Here is a 23,908-nt window from a genome sequence, read left to right as displayed (position 1 = left end):
TTAAATAAACGCTGTACCATCAGTTTGTGGGTTGGGTAAATGAATCACGCTCGTTCGCTCTGAGAATACTCACTCACCCAGTTCAAACGGTTCAAAGAGCGTCCTGTTCTTTACGCCGTTTGCGTAGAAAGGCGCGTTGTCGTCATGGTGACTGCATAACGCTTAAGTTTCACCCTAACCAGGCGTGCTTTTCACGGGCATTGATTTAACAATCGAGTTCAACCGTTTGTAGCAAAATAATGGGTATGTAAATACTTTTTGTATGGAATTATACATTTTAAATCCGGATATTTTCACTAAACTGCTGAAAAGCTATCAGACATTCCACCAAAACGTTAGGTTCTTTTGTTCAGGCTAACGTTAGCTTATTATTATTATTATTATTATTTTTTTTGCTGTTCTGCTAATAGCGAAAGGATTTAAAATTAAACTCAGTGTGACTCCTAAATCTGTTTCAGTATCATGGAATAATAGGAAATAATATTATTGCTCTGGTTACATTAAATGTTAGACAATATCACTTCAGTACCATTGTGATACTATTATGCTAAATATTATTTAATAGTACGTACTATTAGTTTATTTATCTATTTAGTTGTATATTTGACGTTTTTATATGCCTGAGTAGTTTTTATTAATTGTTATTTTAGTTATATTTTAGTACATCATGAATGAAAATGGGGAATGCTGCCTCAACAACTAACTTTAGATTGACAACTAACAAACTAACGAATTGAAATACGATTTTTATTTATTTTATTTAACATTCATATTATTTTACTAAATAATACATGAACTTATGTGATGGCTTGTATTAAAAGTAAATTCAGTAAAACTGTTATTTTTTTTCTTCTGTCCTACAGAGGAGACACCTAGGGAGACAGCTGATAAAGAAGACATGGAGATAAACATCCCTTCATACCCCCTACCCCTGGAAATACAGCAGGTAAACAACATTAATTTCACAGATTTTACACCCCTGCTGTGCAGATATAATTGCATAGGTTCTCAGTTTTGTTGCTGTTGTGCTCCATTTATAATTACATACAGAGGGAAGTTTGATCCTGTGTGATCCGTTATGCTCAGGGGCAGCTGGCGAGAGATATGAGAAGATCAGCATTCATTCTGTCTGATTTATCAGGTGCCTTTGTGTCCTAAAGAGGTCATGTTGCACTGGGTCATTCAGAGGAGGTATCTTATCAAAACCTACTTTGTGTAGTGAAAATGTTCAGACCTTCTACATTTGCCTTCTATTCCACCTGCATTTTTCTCTCTTAACACCAAAACCACTTGTTAAACCAGTTTACCTTTTTTTATTTAGCTATTTAACATATAAAAAACATCAGATCAGTGTTCCTGAAATGCCAAATGATTTATTTCTTTAAAAGTAATGCAGAGAACGACGTCCTTTTTACTTACTGTAAAGCGTTATATTGTATATTTAAGACCAGGAACCTCTGCTATTTATATGCATACGAATATGTTTACTCCCTGATTCAAAGAAGGAACTGAAACTCAAGTCAATGAGATACCATTTTGGATTTTGGATGAAGTCATGTGCGCATTTTGCCCTAAGATGCCCTTGCTCTCTGAAATGTCTTTACATAGGGAGGATCCCATTTAAATGAACTCCTTTTTAGTATTGTGTTCCGTGTCAGATTCATGGCGTGCCACTCACAGGGTAAACACAAGGTCAAGAACGCCTGTTATTATCCTTGGGCTATGAACAATTAATTTAGCTATTTTTATGTGCCTCGTTAAAGTGTTTTTCAAAAAAAAAAAAAATGTCTCAGATGTCAATAAAAAATTATAAAGTGTGTTTGACATTTATTAAGCACAGATACAACTACTCTAACTTCTCATTTATTGATTCTGTTTCGCTTCCTGTTTTTTCCTTAACCCACATCCGCCTGTGTTAGGATTTTCAGCCTTTCTTCTATTTATTTTTGATGTTAGCGTGGCAAGTGGCTCCAATGTGACGAGAAATGATGGAGATCCTACTGAGTCTCACTCTTGTGCCTTTCTCTAGCTCTGCTGCTCTCTAAATAATGAATGGGACACGAAAAACAGCCACATTTTTCTACCTCGGGAGACATGGGGGAATAATGGCGGCATGTGTTGCCTGTTTAATGGGATGATACTATCCTCAGGTCCCCCTCTGCTCACCCTCTGTTCACAAACAACACCTTCTCTCGTCTCTCACCTGTGCATCTTACGCTGGGGTAAAAACAAACACTCATCTAGTGCAAAATGTAAGTATGTTTTGGCTTTGGTGTGAAAAAAACAAGCGTATAGCTGGTAACTTAATCAGGAACTGCAGTACAAAGCATGTGGTTTAAACGGCAAGAATGATCTTCCACTTTTACCTAAGTGGAAAATTTGCCATCGGAGATTTATTGAGGATGTCTAAAGATTTTTGTTTTCCGTCCAGAGCTCCGTATGGTGAAACATACGCGAACTATTACTCATGTTAAGCCATGAAAACGCAAGTAAAAATGTTTTTATTAGAGGAAGCATTTCAAGTAGAGACTGGCTCAGACTTTTCACAAGTCTCTGATTAAAGTCAAGTCTCAAACCTTTTATGGTAATTGTTTCCCCAGTTTCTGAAAATTCATTTGATGTGTTTCTTAATTACATTTCTAGAGATTTGCTTGTTTATTAAATTATGTCATGCATACACACTACCATTCAAAAGTTTGAAGTCAGTCAAGCAATTAGCGCTTTTATTAAAAAAAGATGCATTAAATTGATCAAAAGTGACAGTAAAGGCATTTATAATTTTACAACAGTGTAATAAACAGCGCAAGTGTGTGATAATAATAAGAAATGTGTGTTGTCACACTGAGTGCATGGCTAGAATAAACTGCATTCGAAAATGTATTCATATATAAAATAGAAGTCAGTTATTTTATATTGTAATCATATTTGACAATATTACTGTTTTCTAACCGAATAAATGCAGACTTGGTGTGAAAAGAGAACTATTATAAAATCATAATATATATATATATATATATATATATATATATATATATATATATATATATATATATATATATATATAAACTGAACTCAAACTTTTGAATGGTACACAAAATTAATGCAGATTAATTTTTATACATTGATTTAAAGTATATGTCACTATGAGGGATACAGTGACCTCTGTTTTGTTACATAGAGGAAATATGTAATATAATAATATATAATTATTACCATTATGAAATAATATATTTATATTTTGTAATTAAAAGTTATAGTTATAGTTTCATGGCTTAAACTCAAAGCATGAATGACACAAGCCATAGCAGAAAATTAAGTGGTTTTATTATTTTTCTTTCATAAGAGCAATGGAAAACAATGGTCCCAGCTTGTTACTCTCTGTGTGCTTTGGGCTGTAGATCAACATGCGGTCAAAGGTGATTCTTCTCAGCCACTGCCTTCTTCTCCCTCCACGCGAGGAAGTGTGCGTGAAGGCGGAAGAGGAAGGAGGGAATTGGGAGAACTCATCCAGGCGTCAAATTCACCCATGACTGCTGAAGGCCATCGTCTGCCCCCTCCCTGCCCCAAGACCTAGTCTACACCTCCCCCTCCCCAATTTCCCTCTCAACAGCCATCCTGCTGTCATGTAATGTGTTGGCACTGTGGGTCCAGATGAGAATCTCAGCATTGGCTCATGGTACAGTGAGCACCACGGGGGGTCTTTATCTCCCTGAAACTCCACAATGCTGCAGTCACGAACCATCCTCTCATGCTCCAATCACACACTTGCTCGGAAACATCATTTAGTGAAATTAGGGAAAAAATCAAGGAGAAATTCCTTAGCTTTTACTTGATCAGCAGTGTCTGTGACTATTTCATGGGTAGTAGGAGATGAGAGAAGATCAAAAACAAAAGAAAATCACTCTGGGGCCAGTTGTTCTGGATTCTTGAGACTTAACAACCTTAAAAGGATTGTTCACCCCAAAATTTGAATTATTTACTCACAGAGCCTTAACTATCATATAACATATGGCCAAATTGTCCCCAATGTTTGAGGTCCTTATTCTGCTTCGTTAAGATGACAAAAAGTATTTAATGTTAAACTTTGTTCTAACTGCGGTCTCTATCTATCCATCCATCCATCCAAACAATATATCTATATACACATACATAAAATCATAAAATCATAAAATCATATATATATATATATATATATATATATATATATATATATATATATATATATATATATATATATATATATATATATATATGACCTTGGAAGTTGTCCAAATGAAGTTCCCTTTCCAATTTCCCTTTAATACTGCATGACATACTGTTATAAAGTACACATTCAGGTCTAACTCTGTCATTTGTCAAGCATCTTTGTGTCCCAAATGATTTAAATACAGATTTATCAGATGAAATATATAACCGGTTGCTTCATGTAATGGTCGGAGGGGGTTTGGTAATTTGTGAAGGAACTGGGGGTATGTTGCGTGCCTGTAACACTGACCCATTTCTGACACGGGATTTGATGGAGGCAGATGAGAAGAGGGGAGGGGTGAGTCGAAAACAAGATTAGGGGTCTGTTTTTGAAGACCATGGCACGTAAACTGCTCTTTCCTACCCGGTGTGCATGAGACGATAACCCGTGATGCTTGATGAAGGCAGAAAGGTTCCATTTAAATTAATTATGCCTCTTTCCTTGATAAGACCTCTGCTGTTATTTTCAGCCCCCCTGCTATGACTCATATGTTTAATTCATCTTGTCCTAGGGCCATCATATCGATTAAAAATACATAAAATAGGCTTACATTAAATTACCTTAAATGGGAAGTGTGTAATTTCTGCACAAATAGCAGCATTAAAAAGAACTGCTGTGTATTTGTTTTAGTAATTACACCAACAGTGGCATTATTTGAGACTGTTGCCTGTTTGTCAGACAATGGAAAAAGAGGACTTATCCGAAGTCATTTATTTGCAATTTTGCTAATAGCGCAGAAATTACACACTGCGCCTTTCATTTGACTTTTAAAAACGTGTGACCGACATAACCTGTCAGTCAAAGACTTTCTGAATCGGAAAGTGCGATTTTTCTTTTATTCACTGAAGGTTATACAAAGTGAACTTTTATATTTTTCCCCTGAGAAGGAATGTAGAAACAGGGCCTTCCGTGTCTTGGAATATCCATCCAGCTCAGTACAAGGTATGTGTGTAAGCATGTGTGTGAGGAGGGCAGTGTGTATGAGCGCTAAGCGAATGTGTCAGTGCCAGGGGCAGAGGCCTCCCCGAGGGCCATCACTGTCAAGGGAACACGTTCCTACTGGTGGCAGACATCCTCCCCTGAGGCCAGTATGTGCGTGTGTGTTTAAGCCAATGCATGCGTGCCTGTCTCTGAATGCGTGAGGGAGAGCGAGCGGGGGGATCAGGGCTTTCAGATTTCGTGCAAATGTTCGCATTTCTCCGGGAGGCAGAGGATTGCGTGTGTGTGTTTAGACAGTTAGGTAAGCGGGATCACAGACAGGCTTTAACTGAGACAGGGTCAAACTCATAAAGCCTAGTGTTGCATTTGTGTGCATGCGAAAAATCCAGCCATGATCACCGTATGATTAATTAAAGCAAAAGTGACTTATTTATGAGTCTATGAGCTGATCAGCACAACAGCCAACCTGAAAATACACACAGAGTGAAGGGGTGAAAATGACTGGTTAAAGAAAGCACGATACAAATGCAAATAATTCCTTTGGTTTCTCTGCTCAGCAAGAACATCTCTATCACTTCTCTTTTCACAAGCACTATAATCAGAAAGCGTCACAGACCGTATATATTTACAGTAAAATGACTGACGCACAGCTGCATGCTGGTCATCGTGAAAACATGATCACTTACAGTAAGTGTAAGAGAAACTAAGGCCAAAAAATAACATAAAAATGAAACTGCTGTGTCTCTTCTGTTAATTGTCGCTCATAGTCACAAACCTAAATGAAAGGGAAACACGTTGCCAACATTGTGCTGTTCAGATCAAGGTTTAGTGTGCTTTGGTGTGGCATTTGTGATGACAGGTCTCTTTCAGTCCCAGGAGGAGTGGCAAGGCTTGGTTGTTTGTCATTCTCAGATGGTCATTATAAAGCTGCCACTGGATTCAGTGAAGTGCAACGGTGTATAGAACTGACTTATATGATAGCACAAATAAGGTCTTTGAAATGTAATCAGTGACTAATTTTCGCTCTCTGGGTGTGTGTGAAGTGGTGTTGCTAGGTTTATGATAGATGGCTTCATAGTTGTGTGATAGATGGATAGATAGGAGGATAGTTGTGCAGATAAATGGGAAGATAGGTAGATGAGTAAATGGATGGGTAGATGGATGAAAGGTCGGTATGTACTGTAGTAGATGGATGTGTAGAGCACTAAGCAGATGTGTAGGTAGGTAGGTGGGTAGGTAGATGGATGGATAAATGGGTAGATGAATGATGAATAGATGGACAGACAGATATCAATTTGTGAATATTTCTGATAGTTTGAGTGTGTTTATATTTGTGTTTGTGTTCAGATGAATTGATCTATGAAGGCCTGTCATTACTCTGGCATAAGTTATTTGATAGATAGATAGATAGATAGATAGATAGATAGATAGATAGATAGATAGATAGATAGATAGATAGATAGATAGATGGATGGATGGATGGATGGATGGATGGATGGATGGATGGACGGACGGATAGATAGATGATGGATAGTTGGATGAATGGATGGATGGATGGACAGATAGATAGATAGATAGATAGATAGGTAGACAGATAGATAGATAGATAGATAGATAGATAGATAGATAGATAGATAGATAGATAGATAGATAGATAGATAGATAGGTTAGAAAAAAAGATGGGGAGACAGATTTGTGAATATTTGTGTTAGGTTGACTGTGTTTATATTTGTGTTTATGTTCAGATGGATCATTCTGAGAAGGCCTGTCGTTACTGTGGCATAAGTTATTTGATCCTGCATGAGTTCCAGCACCTGCAGGAGCGTTTGCGGGAAGTCGAGAGAGAGCTGGAGCAGGAGAGAGGAAGTGTGGGGAGAGAGAGAACCTTAAGAGAGGAGCTCCAAGAAGCCTACACTCATCTGGAGGAGCTGAAGACATCTGTGCTTCAGCAGGAAGAAACGTGAGTCTCAGCCACAGCTCCATGACTGCACATATCATTACTATAAGGCTGATAATACACTGGGCAACTTTTTGAGCAATGTTGCCATCAACGGGCAACCAGGTGACACACAGGGCCCATGACCGATCTAAAATATCCAGATAGAAATTTGTTTCCCATTCTCAATGGGAAACTGCCCAAGTTACTTCATCAGCCTTCTATGAACATAAAACAATATATTTTTTAGCACATAAATGTGTTTTTCTGGTGTCTCCTAAGTTCTGCTTTTTGATTGGTGCTCTCTACTTACAGTACATCAGTATTTGGCTGTAAGTATACTAACATATAATATTAGGTTGCACACATACTGCATCCGTGGTGCATGAGATGAATTTTGGTGAATCCCATATTGATGGGATTCAGCATTCATCTGGTGCACGAGCCGTCTAGTGCTGCATCCTCAAAGTATTACGTTAACATTCTTTGTACAGAGAAATCAGCTTATGATTTTCTCCTATCGCACTCCAGCATTATAGCAGGTTCTGGACTGGCAGCCAGTCACCACTAACATTTTCTTCAAAAAGAGTCAAAATCCACTGCAGTAAACCATCAAAGAAACTTGCGGCAAATAGAGAGACTTCTTAAATCAAATCCCATCTTCCCCTTAAAAGTGTATAACCTGTCAGTACTGCAGAGGAACTATGATTTTATACCACCTATTTTCCTCTTGCTTCTCTCTGTGCTCTTTCTGTCACCAGCTGCAAAGCGGTCAAGTGCAGACAGGCCAAAATATATGAATTCCCTGATGTAGAATGTCTTACGCTCACTGCATAACACACATTCAGTCTCTCACTCCATACAGCATCCACTCACCTCTTAGCTATTTATGGTGCTACAGTTTGGATTCACATGTCAACCCATCCAGTCAAACTAGTTAGTGAGTCAGGTTTTGACTAAAAAACTAATTTTTATGTACTAGTCAACAGGTGTACAAACATATATTGGTGTGTCAGTTGCAGACACAGATCGTTGTATACAGAATGAAGTAAAAAGGGTCCATGACACTGTTTTATAGGACTTATCTGGGATATACCCTAGGAAAATTTCATATGGAAACTTCAAGTAAATGTTTGGGAATCCCTGCCCTGCATAACCTTAGTAGGGCCCTCTCATCACCGGCCCCGGGGAATCCAGGCCCCTGATGTGTATGAATACACGTGTGAGTGTGATCACTTTATGTATATCTATTTTTGTATATGTGAATAGTTCCTCATTCCCTGAGCTCCGTAGGTCTGGTTTCCCTCTTGAGGCACTATGGGAGAGACGTGCATGCGTACGTCTTCTCTTCCAGCTGACGTGAATGCCAGGCATAATTATACCACCACAGCAATCAAAAATAAACCTCTCAACACCTACGCCTCCGCAGCTTAGCACAGACAGAAATTCAGAGAATGAGGAGAGAGGTGCAAAGCGAGTGTGTGATTGTGGATCCTATTTCAGCTCACTCTCCCGCTGTTGCTGATAATAATAGCAGGTTGTGTTGTCCGTGTAAGCTCACGAGAAAAACCAAACAGCACAGCAGTCGTGTTTCTAGATCGGCCCCACTGATTCATTCATACCCAGCACATTCCAGACCCGACACGACAGAGCAGCAGGCATAAGCGTGCATGTTTGGGTTGTGTGTTTGCTAGTGGTATGTGGTGGACTCCTGAAATGAGGACTCAATGTCACTTCTCTGCTTTTTGTTAGTCCATGGCAGCTGCATTTTCTTGGAGGGGATGTTGATGATGTTTTTGAACAGGATTGTGGCCAGGAGGCCAGCTCTAGGAAGAGTCCTAATTGTTTCAATCTTCTTCCATTAAGGGTAACAGAGACTACATGTTTCTGTGACCCTTCATTGAAGCAGAATTTTTTTTTCTGAACTCTTCCACAGATGTGTGGCTTGATGCAAACCTGTTTCTGAGTTTTGCAGGCAGTTCTTTTGACCTCAGTGGTTGATTTTTATTCTGATATGCATTATCAGCTGTTAGACCTATTATTAAGATGTGTATGCCATCCCAAATCATGCCCATTCAATTGAATTTGCCATAGGTTAACTTCACTTGAAATGTAGTATCAACTACAAGCAAAATGAATTCTCCAGAGCTAAATTTTTAACTGTTCCAGATAAGGGTATGTAAACTTATGCAATAAGTTTTTTTTATTTGCAAATATGTTAAAAACCTGTTTTTCTGCTTTACAATGATGGTGTATGGAGTGTAGATCGTTGTGGTAAAAAAAAAAGGTTTTAAAGCAGTTTAAAGGGTTAGTTCACCCAAATATTAAAAATATGTCATTAATAACTCACCCTCATGTCATTCCAAACCCTTAAGACCTCCGTTCATCTTCGGAACACAGTTTAAGATATTTTAGATTTAGTATGAGAGCTTTCTGTCCCTCCATTGAAAATGTATGTATGGTATACTGTCCATGTCCATAAAGGTAATAAAAACATCAAAGTAGTCCATGTGACATCACAGGGTCGGTTAGAATTTTTTGAAGCAATGAAAATACATTTTGGTCCAAAAATAGCAAAAACTACAACTTTACTCAACATGGTCTTCTCTTCCGGGTCGGTTATGAGCGCAAACACTGAATTGTAGTGATATCTGGTTCGCGAACGAATCACTCGATGTAACCAGATCTTCTTGAACCAGTTCACCAAATCGAACTGAAACGGTTGAAACTGTTCGCGTCTCCAATAAGCATTAATCCACAAATTACTTAAGCTGTTCATTTTTTTTAACGTGGCTGACACTTAATAAACCAATATCACAGAGTAATTCATTTACTCAAACAGTACACTGACTGAACTGCTGTGAAGAGAGAACTGAAGATGAACAACGAGCTGAGCCAGATAACGGAGAAGTCTGAGTGGTCACTTAAAACCAGACTCACGGATGATAATTTCAAATCATTTTAAGCCAATTTTGATGAGACTAAAAGTGTTGATATCGGAGCAGGTAATGCTGGGTTTAAAAGTGCCATGTGAAGCTGAGATCTTTTTGACAGCAAGACAACTACCAAATTCAAGGCCCAGAAAGGTAGTAAGGACGTTTTAAAAATAGTCCATGTGACATCAGTTGTTCAGCCTTAATGTTATGAAGCTGCGAGGATACTTTGTGTGCAAGCAAATCAACAATTGCTTCACCTTTGTGTCAGTCTTTGACGTGTGTTGTACATGAGAACAGTACAGTTTACCACATCTCTCGTGAACGTGCATTGAAGACTGACACGGAAGTGCAGAAATTGTTAAATAAGTTTTTTATTTTTAGTTTTTTTGCGCTCAAAAAGTATCCTTGTAGTTTCATAAAATGAAGGTTGAACCACTGATGTGTCAGGAAAAGGATCCAACTGCGGTGGAATGAAGGACACGTTTATTGAAAAAACTCAGGAGGACTCCTCTCCTCTGGACCGTAACCCTCCCAGTCCACCAGGTATTGAAAACCCCTGCCAGGACGACAAACATCTAGTAATCTCCAAATCCACTAGACGAGGGGGAGAGGGGGCAGGGGAAGAAATGTTGGTATTAAGGGGGGACCTTAAAACCGGTTTAACCCTGGCTACATGGAAAACAGGGTGAACCAGACCAAGAGAGGAGGGCAACTTGAGCCGTATCGCAGCCTGATTAAGGACCTTTTTGATCTGGTATGGACCAATGAACCTGGGTGCCAATTTGCAAGAGACAGCCCTGAGAGGCAGGTCCTTGGTAGACAGCCATACCTTCTGACCACAGACATAACGGGGCGCTGGAATCCAGTGGCGATCAGCCGCTGCCTTGGTCCATCTAGAAGCCTGGACCAGGGCCTTCCTAGCCTTCCTCCAGACGCTACGACATCTTCGAACAAAGGCTAGGGCAGACAGAACTGCAGCATCGGGTTCCTGAGAGGGAAATAAGGGAGGAAAGTAAGCAACAGAACATTCAAAAGTGTGACATACCTGTAGATGCTATTGGAAGAGTATTATGGGAATACTCAATCCAAGTGAGCGGTTGGCTCCAGGAGGCAGGGTTACAGAACGCCAGGCAGCGGAGGACTCGCTCGAGATCCTGATTGGCTCGTTCACACTTGCCGTTGGTCTGGGGATGAAACCCTGATGACAGACTTGTAGAGGCCCCAATCTGTCGACAAAATTCTTGCCAAAAACGGGAGACAAACTGGGGACCCCTGTCAGAGACTACGTCCACCAGAAGGCCATGGATACGGAAGATGTGGTCAATTACCAGTTGGGCTGTCTCCTTGGCAGAGGGGAGTTTGGGTAGGGGCACAAAATGAACCGCCTTAGAAAAGCGATCCACCACTGTGAGAATAACAGTGTAACCATTCGAGACAGGCAAGCCAGAGACAAAATCGAAGGCAATGTGTGACCAGGGACGAGAGGGAATTGGTAGGGGTTGAGGTTGGCCAATGTAGGGACGGTTAGAGACCTTGTTCTGGGCACAAACAGAACAAGCCAATACAAACTGCCTGACGGATCTCCTGATTCCTGGATGGCAGGTGACCTTAGATTCATGACCCCACTGAAGGACGTCAGTCCGTACTGTCAGGAAAAGGATCCAACTGCAGTTGAATGAATGACACGTTTATTGAAAAAAACTCAGAGGACTTAATCAACTGGAGCACGAGACAGTCAGCACTCTGCAAGAAAGGCCAGCTTGGTGATCTCTTCGGCAACAGCCACACAGCAGCAGGGAACAGGTGGCGGATCAGCACTGGAAAGCCGTAGCTTGAGTCCGAAGGCAATGCAAAGGTAAGTAGAGTCTGCCGCCTGGTAGATGTGGGCTACTGAGTAACGAGAGGCAAGGCAGGGAAAACACAACAACAAAAAGCAGGAACAGCAGATCGACTCGACAGAGAGAAAAAAATACAAAAAACGGAGTCAGCAAACTATGGCTAGCAACGAGAAAGCTTACTATAACAACGCTTACGGACTGACACAAGACAGCAAACACAAGGGCATGATAAAGGGAAGATAATCAGCGTAAGACAGGGTGCAGGTGAGGGAGAAAACGTTAACAGGGATAACAAGAGGGGCGGAGAAAACATAGCGGGAATAGTGAAACACCTGGCGAGCCAGCAAAACCTAAATCATGTGCTCCAGGACAGAAAAAGCTTCAGACCCCACTGAGATCATGACATGATGTCTCATGGACTATTTTACTGATGTCCTCGCTACTTCTCTTGTGCTTGCACATGATAGTTCAGTTGCTGTCTATAGAGGTTCAATAAGCTCTTGGATTTCATCAAAATTTTGTAATTTGTGTTGTGAAGATGAACAAATTTCTTATGCGTTTGGAACAACATGACATTATTTTTATGAATTGAAAACTCCTTTAAATGAGATAGAGGTGTGAAAAAATGGGTCACAGCTTAATATTCTAGTGACTTTTTTTTTTTGTTTGTTTTTAAACAGTTCTAGGCGTATTTGGGACGTTCAGTTTGACTTTGGTTTTGTGACCTGCTAGTGAACCCTCTGAGGTGACGCAAAGCAAAACTCAAAGCTAGAGAAGAGGAAGAGGCAGATGTGAGATGGCAGTAAATGGGTCGTGGGAGAGAGGGCATGTGGTAGATGTAGATAGTTTAGTGGGCAACAACATCCGTGACAGAGGTGTGAGAATGGTGCAGGCAGGGTTCCTTTAAAAAAAGAAAGCACCAGCTGCTATATGAATAAAATGGAATTCTAATACATTTTTTAGAGTGCAGCTGTACAGGGAGCTTTCAAGCAAACAAAATTATGTTAAAATTTGAAGTGTATCATTTTTAAACTGTTGCTGTCAAGCATATGTATGCCTTTTTAAGTGTGTATGTGTTCGTGTGCGGCTTTCGCAATGATGTAGATTTATCGGGCTGACAGCACTGTACTGGCTTTGGTGGTTTTTCACTTCCTCATAGTGCATCACTCAGCTGTTGAGACCTTGATATCTTGGTATGTCTTGCACGCATGTTTACCAAATGCTCTGTATCTGTGGTGAGCCTGTGAGCATGGCTACACTTCTGTCAGTGTGAGGGTTAATGTGTTTGCATTGCCGTATGATTGCATATGTGTCACAGCCACCATAAAAGGCGCATTTGCACGTACTGCACGCCAGCACAAATACACGCTTGTTGTGTGTGGTTGTTGCAGGAAGTGGAAGAGGGCAGTATATAAGGGCGCTATGTTTCTCCATATGCTTTACACATACTTACACATTCTAATTAGGATCTGAAATATAAGAAGATCAAGGTGTGAACGTGCTTTACTCGATGGCAGATAATTTACATGTTAATTCCCGTTTGCAAGGACTCTCAGTGATGGAAAATGCTTTTGTTTTTGTGAAATTATGTCTGACAGCTTCAATTAGATTTGAGATATGAATTTTGAAAGGCCTGAGTTCTGCTTACCTTTGTTCTTACCTTAACTAATGGAGATCGACAGACCAGCTGTGGTACCTGCTCTTCAGAAATCATCCTAAAATCTTCACATGTGCATTTTTCAGTCGGTATTATTATAAAAATAATCTACACTGTAAAAGATTATTTGATTAGTAAGTCAAGTCGACATTTTCCATTTAAACTCATCAAATAAAGTAAACTATAAAACATTTAAAGCAGCAACTATATAATTTATATATATGTTATCTCAGATGCTTTGTATGTGGCTGCTAAGTCAGTGAGCAGTGGAGCATTTCCTGTTTTCTGTCTGTGTGAGTTCAGATGGAGGTCACACAACGGTTTCTTTCATTATTGATAAGTGGTTCTTCTAGTTGTGCGAGTGTGTGAATTTAAATGACCCCCTGGGCCTCCCTGTAGGGCTTAAGTAAGACCCCATCAGCATGGTATCATTAAAGTAGCTTTAAACCAAGTTGAAGCCCACTCTTGAGTCCCCAACACACCCACAGGGCATCAGTATCCATGTCAGATTTATGTGATTGACAGGGTCGAAAGATCAAATGATGCATGATGGGATTGGATTTATGCATGAAGACTGATGAGGTCTGGGTTTACAGAAGAGATTCATCTAGTTCAACTCTGTCTGGGGCCCTACAGGGGACCTGCAGGTTTAAAAGGGGAGCATGGAGAATGTAAATCAGACTCTTTGGGCTGTTTGTGATGGAGTTCTTTATTGTCAGAAGAGGCTCTGAATGAGTCAACGGAATGATTAGAGATTCAAATCAGGTCTGTGTCATGCCACTTCAACACAGAACTGCCCTAAACGCTTTCCTTTGATGTGCTGCAATATGATCTAAGTTGCAGCCTATAAGTTAAAAATGCAAAGTATCTTTTAGAAATGGAAAAGGGGATAAATAGCCTTTGGTGTTTCATGTTGTGATTATGAAAATCACACTCCTGAGTCTCTGCACTACAGTAATGATTACTCTGAAACACATAAACACTACAAAGAGACCAGTCTCCACCAACAATTTTTGATGAATTAATTATCATTCTATTATTTTGTTTATATATATATATATATATATATATATATATATATATATATATATATATATATATATATATATATATACACACAAATATATATATAAAAAAAAGGCACCAAATCAGCATATTACACTGAGTTCTGAAGGATTATATGACACTGAATGCTGGAGTAATCACTGCTGAAAATGACATTAAATATATATATTTTTCAATTATAAAATTAAAATGCTAAATTTTACAATTGTTTAAATATGTGAGCTTATATATATATGTGTGTGTGTGTGTGTGTCATATATATGTGTGTGTGTGTGTGTGTGTGTGTGTGTGTGTGTATATATATATATATATATATATATATATATATATATATATATATATATGCTGTGGTTTTGGTGATAAGACACGTCTTTTAAATCTTAAAATCTTTTAGAGTGTTACTCTATTTTACAGCCTAAAGATTTTACCAGTCTTGTAGTGTAAAAAAATATAATATAATATATAATATATTATATATATATAAATAAAGAAATTAAGCTGCTGTCTGATTGACTTCGCCATTTTTTTTTCTGTGCTCATTCATCCCTTCTTCAGACATTTAAATAGATGACTGAAGCACACTTACCAACACTTTTTAAAACTTTTTGTATTATTAATTTTCAGTTAATTTGTGCTGTTTTTGTATGTGTGTAGTTCAGCATGCCATCATGCATCATATCTATCTTCATACTTGGACTTGTCAGTTTAATTGGTCCACAGTAATAGTGGTGACAGAGAGATCAGCACGCAAATGTGGAAATAAGAATGCCTGTGTGTGTGTGTGTGTGTGTGTGTGCATCATATCTGTAAATGTACAGTGAGATGTTTTCCATTTGAACCTGGAAACCAACAGGATGTCAAGAAACAGGTATGACATTAAATAATGAAGAAATATCTCTAGGTCAATAATCAAATCAATAAATCTGTGACACTGATCATGTGACTCTTTGACAGATGGTCAGATGTTCTTCTTTCACTGAATCTTGTCTCAGATCATGCTGGAGTTCGTTCACACACTAATATTTTTTTAATTTAATCTCAGTGGTCTCACTCTATATTTACACATAAGACTATTAAGCAACACTAAAGCACAACCGGATTGAACTGAAACAAAGAAACCTTTGGAGTGATGATTAGATTACAATAATTTCGATACATCCTTGGCCTGTTGTTGCTGCTAGCAACCAAGCAAACAGTGAACGGCTGGCCATTATCCTCTCTGCTGTGGGTCTGAGTCAGCACAAATCATGCAAATATACTATTCCACTCGTCTCACATGGAATATTCAGAAAGGATATATTTCCAAATCAAAGGAACCTGTCTCGTAGACCAGAACATGTTATTTCTTTCTTGCTTGCTTGCTTTGTTTTGACCTTTCAACCTTTAATTTGTTCTTTCATTCTTTCGTCCTTTCAACCTTTCATGCAGGATATATTTGCAAAACAAAGGAACCATACTAGCAGACTAGAGCATGTTCTTTCTTTCTATCTTTCTTTCTTTGTTTTTGTCTTTCTTTTGTTCCTACTTTATTTTTTGCCTTCGTATTTCAAACAGGTGTACTGTATATTGTGTCCTTATAGAAAGCGATGGAGCTGAAACAAGAGCTATATATTTCCTTTCTTACCTCATCACCTCAAACCCCAGGCCTTTTGTGTACGTGTGCGCACTCATGTCTATACGAATGTGAGAGATATTTTGTGTATGCAAACCCAGAGGTCTCATTTAGCCACCTGCACATAAGATGCATCTGATATACTTTTGTGTGTCTTGCTTGTATGAGGAAGTTTGGGAAAACACGAGCAGGCCACACATTTAGCTTTAGGCACACATTGCACATTCTCCTCGACAGTTGCGATGACAATGGCAGCAGCAACAGAGGAGTAAATGGAAAAAAATATATATAAATAATAAAAAACTGAAAACCTCCCATTGTGGGTTTGCAGGAGAGTGACACAATGATGCATATGATTTTCATATTTCAGCCAGACATTTAAGACCTATGTGTGCGAGTGTGTGTTGGTGAGTGTTTCGCCTCAGTGTTTGTGTGCATCTCATCTTGTTTGTGTTTTATGATGTTTGGTTTCCATGAATGATGCCATAGCAATGATTATAATCAAGGAAATGCTTTAGGATGCGAAGGACAGGCTGTTTCTCTGTTTTATACATACACGCACACCAGTTGACACCATTGCCCTTTAAAATTTGCGTGCTACTTCTATTCTTGTTTTCACATTACCGCTTCATTTGCTCATCAGCGCTGAGTAATAAAATTAATCCAGACCATACATGTCAGTTCAGTTAATTAGGATAGGTTTGTTTGTCTTTGCAATGATTAAAGCAACCCTTTTTGTATTTCCAAAGGTTTGAGAAGTGAATATTCCACATAGCTGCTTCCCAGTAGCCTGGTTCTTTCAGTAAGATGGTGATTTAGAATGAGCTCTTTGAGCTTCTCAACTGATCGGGAATGCAGCCATGAGTCACGTCTCTGTTCTGTGTTCATTACACTAATGCTCCCCAGCTTCACACTGCTGATCAAAACCTCACGTTCAGTCACAGAGCTGTTCAACAGAGGGGTGAGAAGCCCACTGAGCCTTCCGGCATGCTGAAAGAAGCGGAACCGGCACTTTTTGCTGTATCGTAATTGTTAATCGTTGCATAATAGTTTTTTTTTTTTTTTTTTAGATGGTGTGATCTTTCTTCTTTTGATCACAATGCCTGGCAAAACAAGGCTGGATGTGTTGGGAGAATAGACAAACGTTGATCACGGCAACACGTAGGTTATCCAGATGTGTACCAGATTCACTGGTATTGATTTTATATATCAGGTCCTTGTCTAATTTAATCAGGCAATGAAATTATGGCTTTTTCATTTAATCGTTCTTTATGTGACAAACACATGGCATTCGCTTACATTACCCCTGCCAAGTTATTATCCGACTCTGGTTCAAATTATAAATCTGGCATACTTATGCTTCATATCTGGTCAAATATGAGTCACAAGATTGTACTGGTGGGGGACGGCAGCGAACAAACTATGCAACATGCAAATAGTAAAATGCAAATAGCATACGACTGGTAACACTTTATTTTAAGGACCGAATCTCACTAACTAGTTACTTGTTAGCATGCATATTACTAGCATTTTGGCTGTTTATTAGTGCTTATGAAACATATGTTAATGGATTATTCTGCTTGACCATATTTTAGGTCTCTTACACTCTAAAAAATACTGGGTTGTTTCAGACCATGGACTGACCCAACTTTTGGTTAAAAGACAACCCTCTACAGACAACCCCCTACATAAGCATCCAAAAATTAGTTACAAACAGTCATATTTTCGAACATTTAAAGGCCATGTTGCAGGTTAACCACCACTGTCGATTAATGGGTACATAAATCACTCATTGGATTGCACAGAGTGAAAAATCAACGTATTCTTTATATCTAGTGGCAGTGATCATGACGTTAGTTCAGATAAGTACAGGTAACCTTTGTCATAGTGTCATAGTACTGGTAAACTTTGTCTTTGTCATCTAGAAATAAAAGGCATCATGCTAGCTATATGGGCGTTTCTAAGCGTTTATCTCTTCCTCCGGTGAAAATGTTGTTGCAAACGTAGCCACGTGTCTGTCGCTGTGTTTGGCAGGTGCTTGTGTGGGTGGTGCTGTCCCATGGAAACTGCGCTGGAAAGCTTGTGCTGTAGGGAAGTGAGTGCGTTTTGGTCGCTGTTGGTCGATATCTATCTATCTATCTATCTATCTATCTATCTATCTATCTATCTATCTATCTATCTATCTATCTATCTATCTATCTATCTATCTATCTATCTATCTATCTATCTATCTATCTATCTATCTATCTGTCAGAGATGCTCACAAGTCTCTGAGCTAGAGTCCAAGTCAAGTCTCAAGTCTCTGAGCTAGAGTCCAAGTCAAGTCTCAAGTCTCTTTATTATATTAAGTCTCTGGTTATAATAAATGTTGCATCACGTACAGCGACCCATCCAAGCTGCTTAGAACACTGCATAGCTATATATAAGGAATTCAAAGCATGTAATATGTTATTATGACAACTCTATTTATTAGCATACAATATCAACTTTGATTTTGGTATATAATCAGTGTAAACAGGCTATTGCAACATGACAAAAACACCAAGAATGCTTTACTTTTAAGTTAATATCTGTATTTTGCATTTATGGATTCAGTAATGGCCTTCTGTCTGTCCTGGCTGTATAGCTGCACACCTCTTGTCTGGCTTAAGAATGAACAAAGCTACGCTGACTTATGTTATTCATACAATACCTACTCACAAATAAACATCAAAAACAAACCCGGCTGCAATGAATTTCTGTGCAAAACAGCTTTTACTACAAACGCTTCCTCACAAGAACATTGTTATCACACAAGAACATTTTGATAGAGAACCAAAAATATTTAAAGTAGATAAAATTAGAATAAATAAAATGGAAATGTCTACATACTATTACTACTGTAAACTTTGCAAATAGGACATCAGCCCCTTCAAGTCAATGAACAATAACAAAGTGGGCTGCAATGAATATCTGTGCAAAACGTCATGGCTCCGCTCCTACCCAATGACAGAGGCACGCAGGTTTTTTTCCACTGGAGTACTCACGTGAAGGATGCGTGCACAACTAATAACTAATATCATCACGCTTTAAAGGGTTGGCCTGCTCTGGGTGCGCCCCTCCCCCTATAACTGTTCTGTCTCGCGGAGGAGCTCATTTGTGTGCATCTGTGTGAAACACGCGCTCTGAAACACGCATAGGAAAAAAGAGCGACAGAAAGAACGGCTCCCCTCCAGCCGTGACTCGGCTCCCATCGTTCATGTTTATGAGCCGTTCAAAAGAATCGGTTCGTTCGCGAACGTCACAACTCTAACAGCGAGCTCATCTGACGTTTACTAAAAATTAACATTGTTCACGAGTCCCGGAGCTCGAGTCCGAGTCGAGTCTGAAGTCTTTCGAGGACGAGTCTCAAGTCGAGTCTGAAGTCACTGTTTGTGCGACTTAAGTCGCACTCGAGTCCGAGTCTCAAACTCGAGTCCCCATCTCTGCTGTCTATCTGTCTATATATCTAGTCTATCTATCTATATCTATCTATGTATTTATCTATAATCTGTGCTATCTGAATACTCTCATCTACTACTCGTCTCTCTAGTCTCTCTCAATGCTCTCAAGGCGGGCTTTGGTAAATTCTCTCTCCAATGTGATGCAATGCAATGCATTGTGGGGGAAAGGAGAATCGTTGTAAACCGCTGTAAGATAGTACCTACTTTTTCGTATTATATTCCGTTTTGTGATACCCAACAACATAAAACACAATGGATTACAGTTTAAATGTTTATTACCAAAAAGCAAACTGCACAAATTTGTTTAAAAATTAACCCTGCAACACGGCCTTTAATCACAATACATTTCTATCAGTAAGAAGTTTGCATTTTTAAATTGCAGAAAAAATATATACACACCAGATTTTATAGTAGATTCTTTAGTTTTCACCTGCAGAGATATTTAAAAAGTTTTGTGCATTTTATGCTTATCAGAGTATCATGTTTTCCCCTTAGAAATATGCTGCATTGAAAAATCTGTATGCTTTATGTGTGGAACTCAAAGTCACTGCCTATCTATAGTATAGTTTCAAATCACCTTATGAGGTTCCAATTCAGCCTATGTAGGCCGTAGACGCCAAGTGACTCACTATTGGAACAAAGCCAGTGGCACAGTATCATAAATGTCTATTACTAGCACAAAATCGTTATAGTGATTCACCGTTGCATGCAGTCACAGATAAATGTACGGAAGCACACGCACACTCAGCCTCCCACTCAGTCACACGTTAATAGAAAGAGCAGGTCAGTTCCCCGGCTCACTCACGCACATGCTTGCAACTACAGCCAGTTGCTCACTGTTATCACGATTTTTTCAGCCTCCTACACGCACACACAGTCCTGTAGATGAGAGAACAGCAGAGTCGTCTTTAGTCTGGGATTTGCAGCCCATTATCACGACTCTCTCATATCTCTTGGCACACACACACACACACACACACACACACATTCCGCAGGCAGCTGAATGTCTGTACCCAGTCTGAGGCTCTGCTCTAATTCTGATGGAGTAACAAGTGAGATAATGAGCCAGACATCGCTAGCTCTGCAACTGTATCTCTTTAAGCCTTGTTTTGAGACAATAGGGCCAACATCTGCTGCTGTTTACCCACAATGCATCAGAACCCTCTGTATCACAACAGTCTGCTCTATATCTTAACATATGGATTTATTTTCTGATGAAACACTCTGTAATCTGCTCATTCCTGCAGTAATGAGTATCTGAAGCCTACAAAAATACCCATAAGCCTCAGAATTTACCTGTTTGGATGATAGGAATGTATAAAGGAAATACCAGAGGCATCTGAAGATGAATATTATGTTTCGTGCTGCTTTCTCAGTGCCGTTAAATAAGTGATGAAGACTCTGGAACAGGTCTCTCATGTCCTTACAAGATTGTAGCGTGTGTAATTTCACAGACAGTACTGGGTACAGTGCATTCCGAAGCCATCTGTGGCTGCGCCGTATTTCAAGCATGGCTGGATCGTCTGACAACAGAAGTGAGAACAGGACATTCTCACTCTTGCATCTCTGTGTTCAGCTGTGGCTCTGAGATTTGTTAAGGGATAATAAAGAACCAAAAGAGATTCATCTTTCGTTTCCTTTGTGGGGTTTTTGAAGTCCTTTTTCGCAGTATGAGCAGGCACTTAAGCTCAAAAGGGCCGTTTATCAGAAATGTCAAACTAAGAATGTTGATCTGGAAACAGTTTTTGCCCCTTACACTTACATTCCCCATAAACTGATCTGGCAATAGAGCTCTTTTAACATATCCAAACAATAGAGTATATTCATTAGGAGAGCACAGCTGTGCTGTGTGTATTTGTTTTTCAGGATTTTGTTGTAAGTGAGCATCTGCTGAGATTTCAACCTGGTTTGTTTGTTTTTGAGTATGTGTGTGTGTGTATTTTCTTCTATTTTCCTTCTTTTTTGTTATCTCATTATGGTATTGACATATGGTGGCATATCGTTTTCCTTCATGTTCTTGCTATCGAAATTCAAAGATAATGATTATGTCTTTAAAGGGGTCAAGATGAAAGGAATCTTTTTCTTTTTCTTTTTGTGTATATCCATACATGCATATATAATGTATTTTAAAATATGAAATATTTGTAATTATTTTTTAAATATATTATATATAAAGTAAATATATTTTAAAAATTAGTCTCTTGTGCTCACCAAGGCTGCAATTAAACACAATATGAAAAAATATATATATTAAAAATTATAATTTTGTATATATATATATATATATATATATATATATATATATATATATATATATATATATATATATATATATATATATATATATATATATATATACAGTATTGTTCAAAATAATAGCAGTACAATGTGACTAACCAGAATAATCAAGGTTTTTAGTATATTTTTTATTGCTACGTGGCAAACAAGTTACCAGTAGGTTCAGTAGATTGTCAGAAAACAAACAAGACCCAGCATTCATGATATGCACGCTCTTAAGGCTGTGCAATTGGGCAATTAGTTGAAAGGGGTGTGTTCAAAAAAATAGCAGTGTCTACCTTTGACTGTACAAACTCAAAACTATTTTGTACAAACATTTTTTTTTTCTGGGATTTAGCAATCCTGTGAATCACTAAACTAATATTTAGTTGTATGACCACAGTTTTTTAAAACTGCTTGACATCTGTGTGGCATGGAGTCAACCAACTTGTGGCACCTCTCAGCTGTTATTCCACTCCATGATTCTTTAACAACATTCCACAATTCATTCACATTTCTTGGTTTTGCTTCAGAAACAGCATTTTTGATATCACCCCACAAGTTCTCAATTGGATTAAGGTCTGGAGATTGGGCTGGCCACTCCATAACATTAATTTTGTTGGTTTGGAACCAAGACTTTGCCCGTTTACTAGTGTGTTTTGGGTCATTGTCTTGTTGAAACAACCATTTCAAGGACATGTCCTCTTCAGCATAGGGCAACATGACCTCTTCAAGTATTTTAACATATGCAAACTGATCCATGATCCCTGGTATGCGATAAATAGGCCCAACACCATAGTAGGAGAAACATGCCCATATCATGATGCTTGCACCTCCATGCTTCACTGTCTTCACTGTGTACTGTGGCTTGAATTCAGAGTTTGGGGGTCGTCTCACAAACTGCCTGTGGCCCTTGGACCCAAAAAGAACAATTTTACTCTCATCAGCCCACAAAATGTTCCTCCATTTCTCTTTAGGCCAGTTGATGTGTTCTTTGGCAAATTGTAACCTCTTCTGCACATGCCTTTTTTTTTAACAGAGGGACTTTGCGGGGGATTCTTGAAAATAGATTAGCTTCACACAGACGTCTTCTAACTGTCACAGTACTTACAGGTAACTCCAGACTGTCTTTGATCATCCTGGAGGTGATCATTGGCTGAGCCTTTGCCATTCTGGTTATTCTTCTATCCATTTTGATGGTTGTCTTCCGTTTTCTTCCACGTCTCTCTGGTTTTGCTCTCCATTTTAAGGCATTGGAGATCATTTTAGCTGAACAGCCTATCATTTTTTGCACCTCTTTATAGGTTTTCCCCTCTCTAATCAACTTTTTAATCAAAGTACGCTGTTCTTCTGAACAATGTCTTGAACGACCCATTTTCCTCAGCTTTCAAATGCATGTGCAACAAGTGTTGGCTTCATCCTTAAATAGGGGCCACCTGATTCACACCTGTTTCTTCACAAAATTGATGACCTCAGTGATTGAATGCCACACTGCTATTTTTTTGAACACACCCCTTTCAACTAATTCAACTAATTGCCCAATTGCACAGCCTTAAGAGCGTGCATATCATGAATGCTGGGTCTCATTTGTTTTCTGAGAATCTACTGAACCTACTGGTAACTTGTTTGCCACGTAGCAATAAAAAAATATACGAAAAACCTTGATTATTCTGGTTAGTCACATTGTACTGCTATTATTTTGAACAATACTGTATATATATATATATAATTTAGCAAAAATATGTTATAACAACATGTCTGCTACTCTGTATTCCAGCTGAAACGTCAATAATGCATTTCTTTGGGACATTTTATAGAAAACTAAATCAATTAAATGTTTTGCAGTCATGCAGTTATTCATTTATGCATGAACAACTTGTTCTCAGGCAAAATATAGAACTCTGAGTGCAGAATCAGCTC

General features: G+C 38.8%; 1 protein-coding gene across 2 annotated transcripts in view; it reads left to right on the top strand.

The window, feature by feature from the left end:
* Positions 1–23,908, top strand: part of lekr1 (leucine, glutamate and lysine rich 1) — a 113,893-nt gene continuing 89,985 nt past the window's right edge. The window contains exons 1-3 of one of the 2 annotated variants that reach the window (XM_052582699.1): positions 1–243; positions 864–946; positions 6,931–7,145. In XM_052582699.1, coding sequence (XP_052438659.1) covers positions 240–243; positions 864–946; positions 6,931–7,145 — 302 coding nt within the window. In that variant the 5' untranslated portion in view covers positions 1–239. Of the gene's footprint in view, positions 244–863; positions 947–1,358; positions 2,253–6,930; positions 7,146–23,908 lie in introns of those variants that run through there. The other variant, XM_052582701.1, reaches the window with a different exon arrangement.

The sequence above is a fragment of the Carassius gibelio genome, chromosome B18 (assembly GCF_023724105.1).
Source record: "Carassius gibelio isolate Cgi1373 ecotype wild population from Czech Republic chromosome B18, carGib1.2-hapl.c, whole genome shotgun sequence".
Classification (NCBI taxonomy): Eukaryota; Metazoa; Chordata; class Actinopteri; order Cypriniformes; family Cyprinidae; genus Carassius; species Carassius gibelio.
Note: the sequence above shows the minus strand (reverse complement) of the source record. Positions and strands in the feature narration are given on the sequence as shown.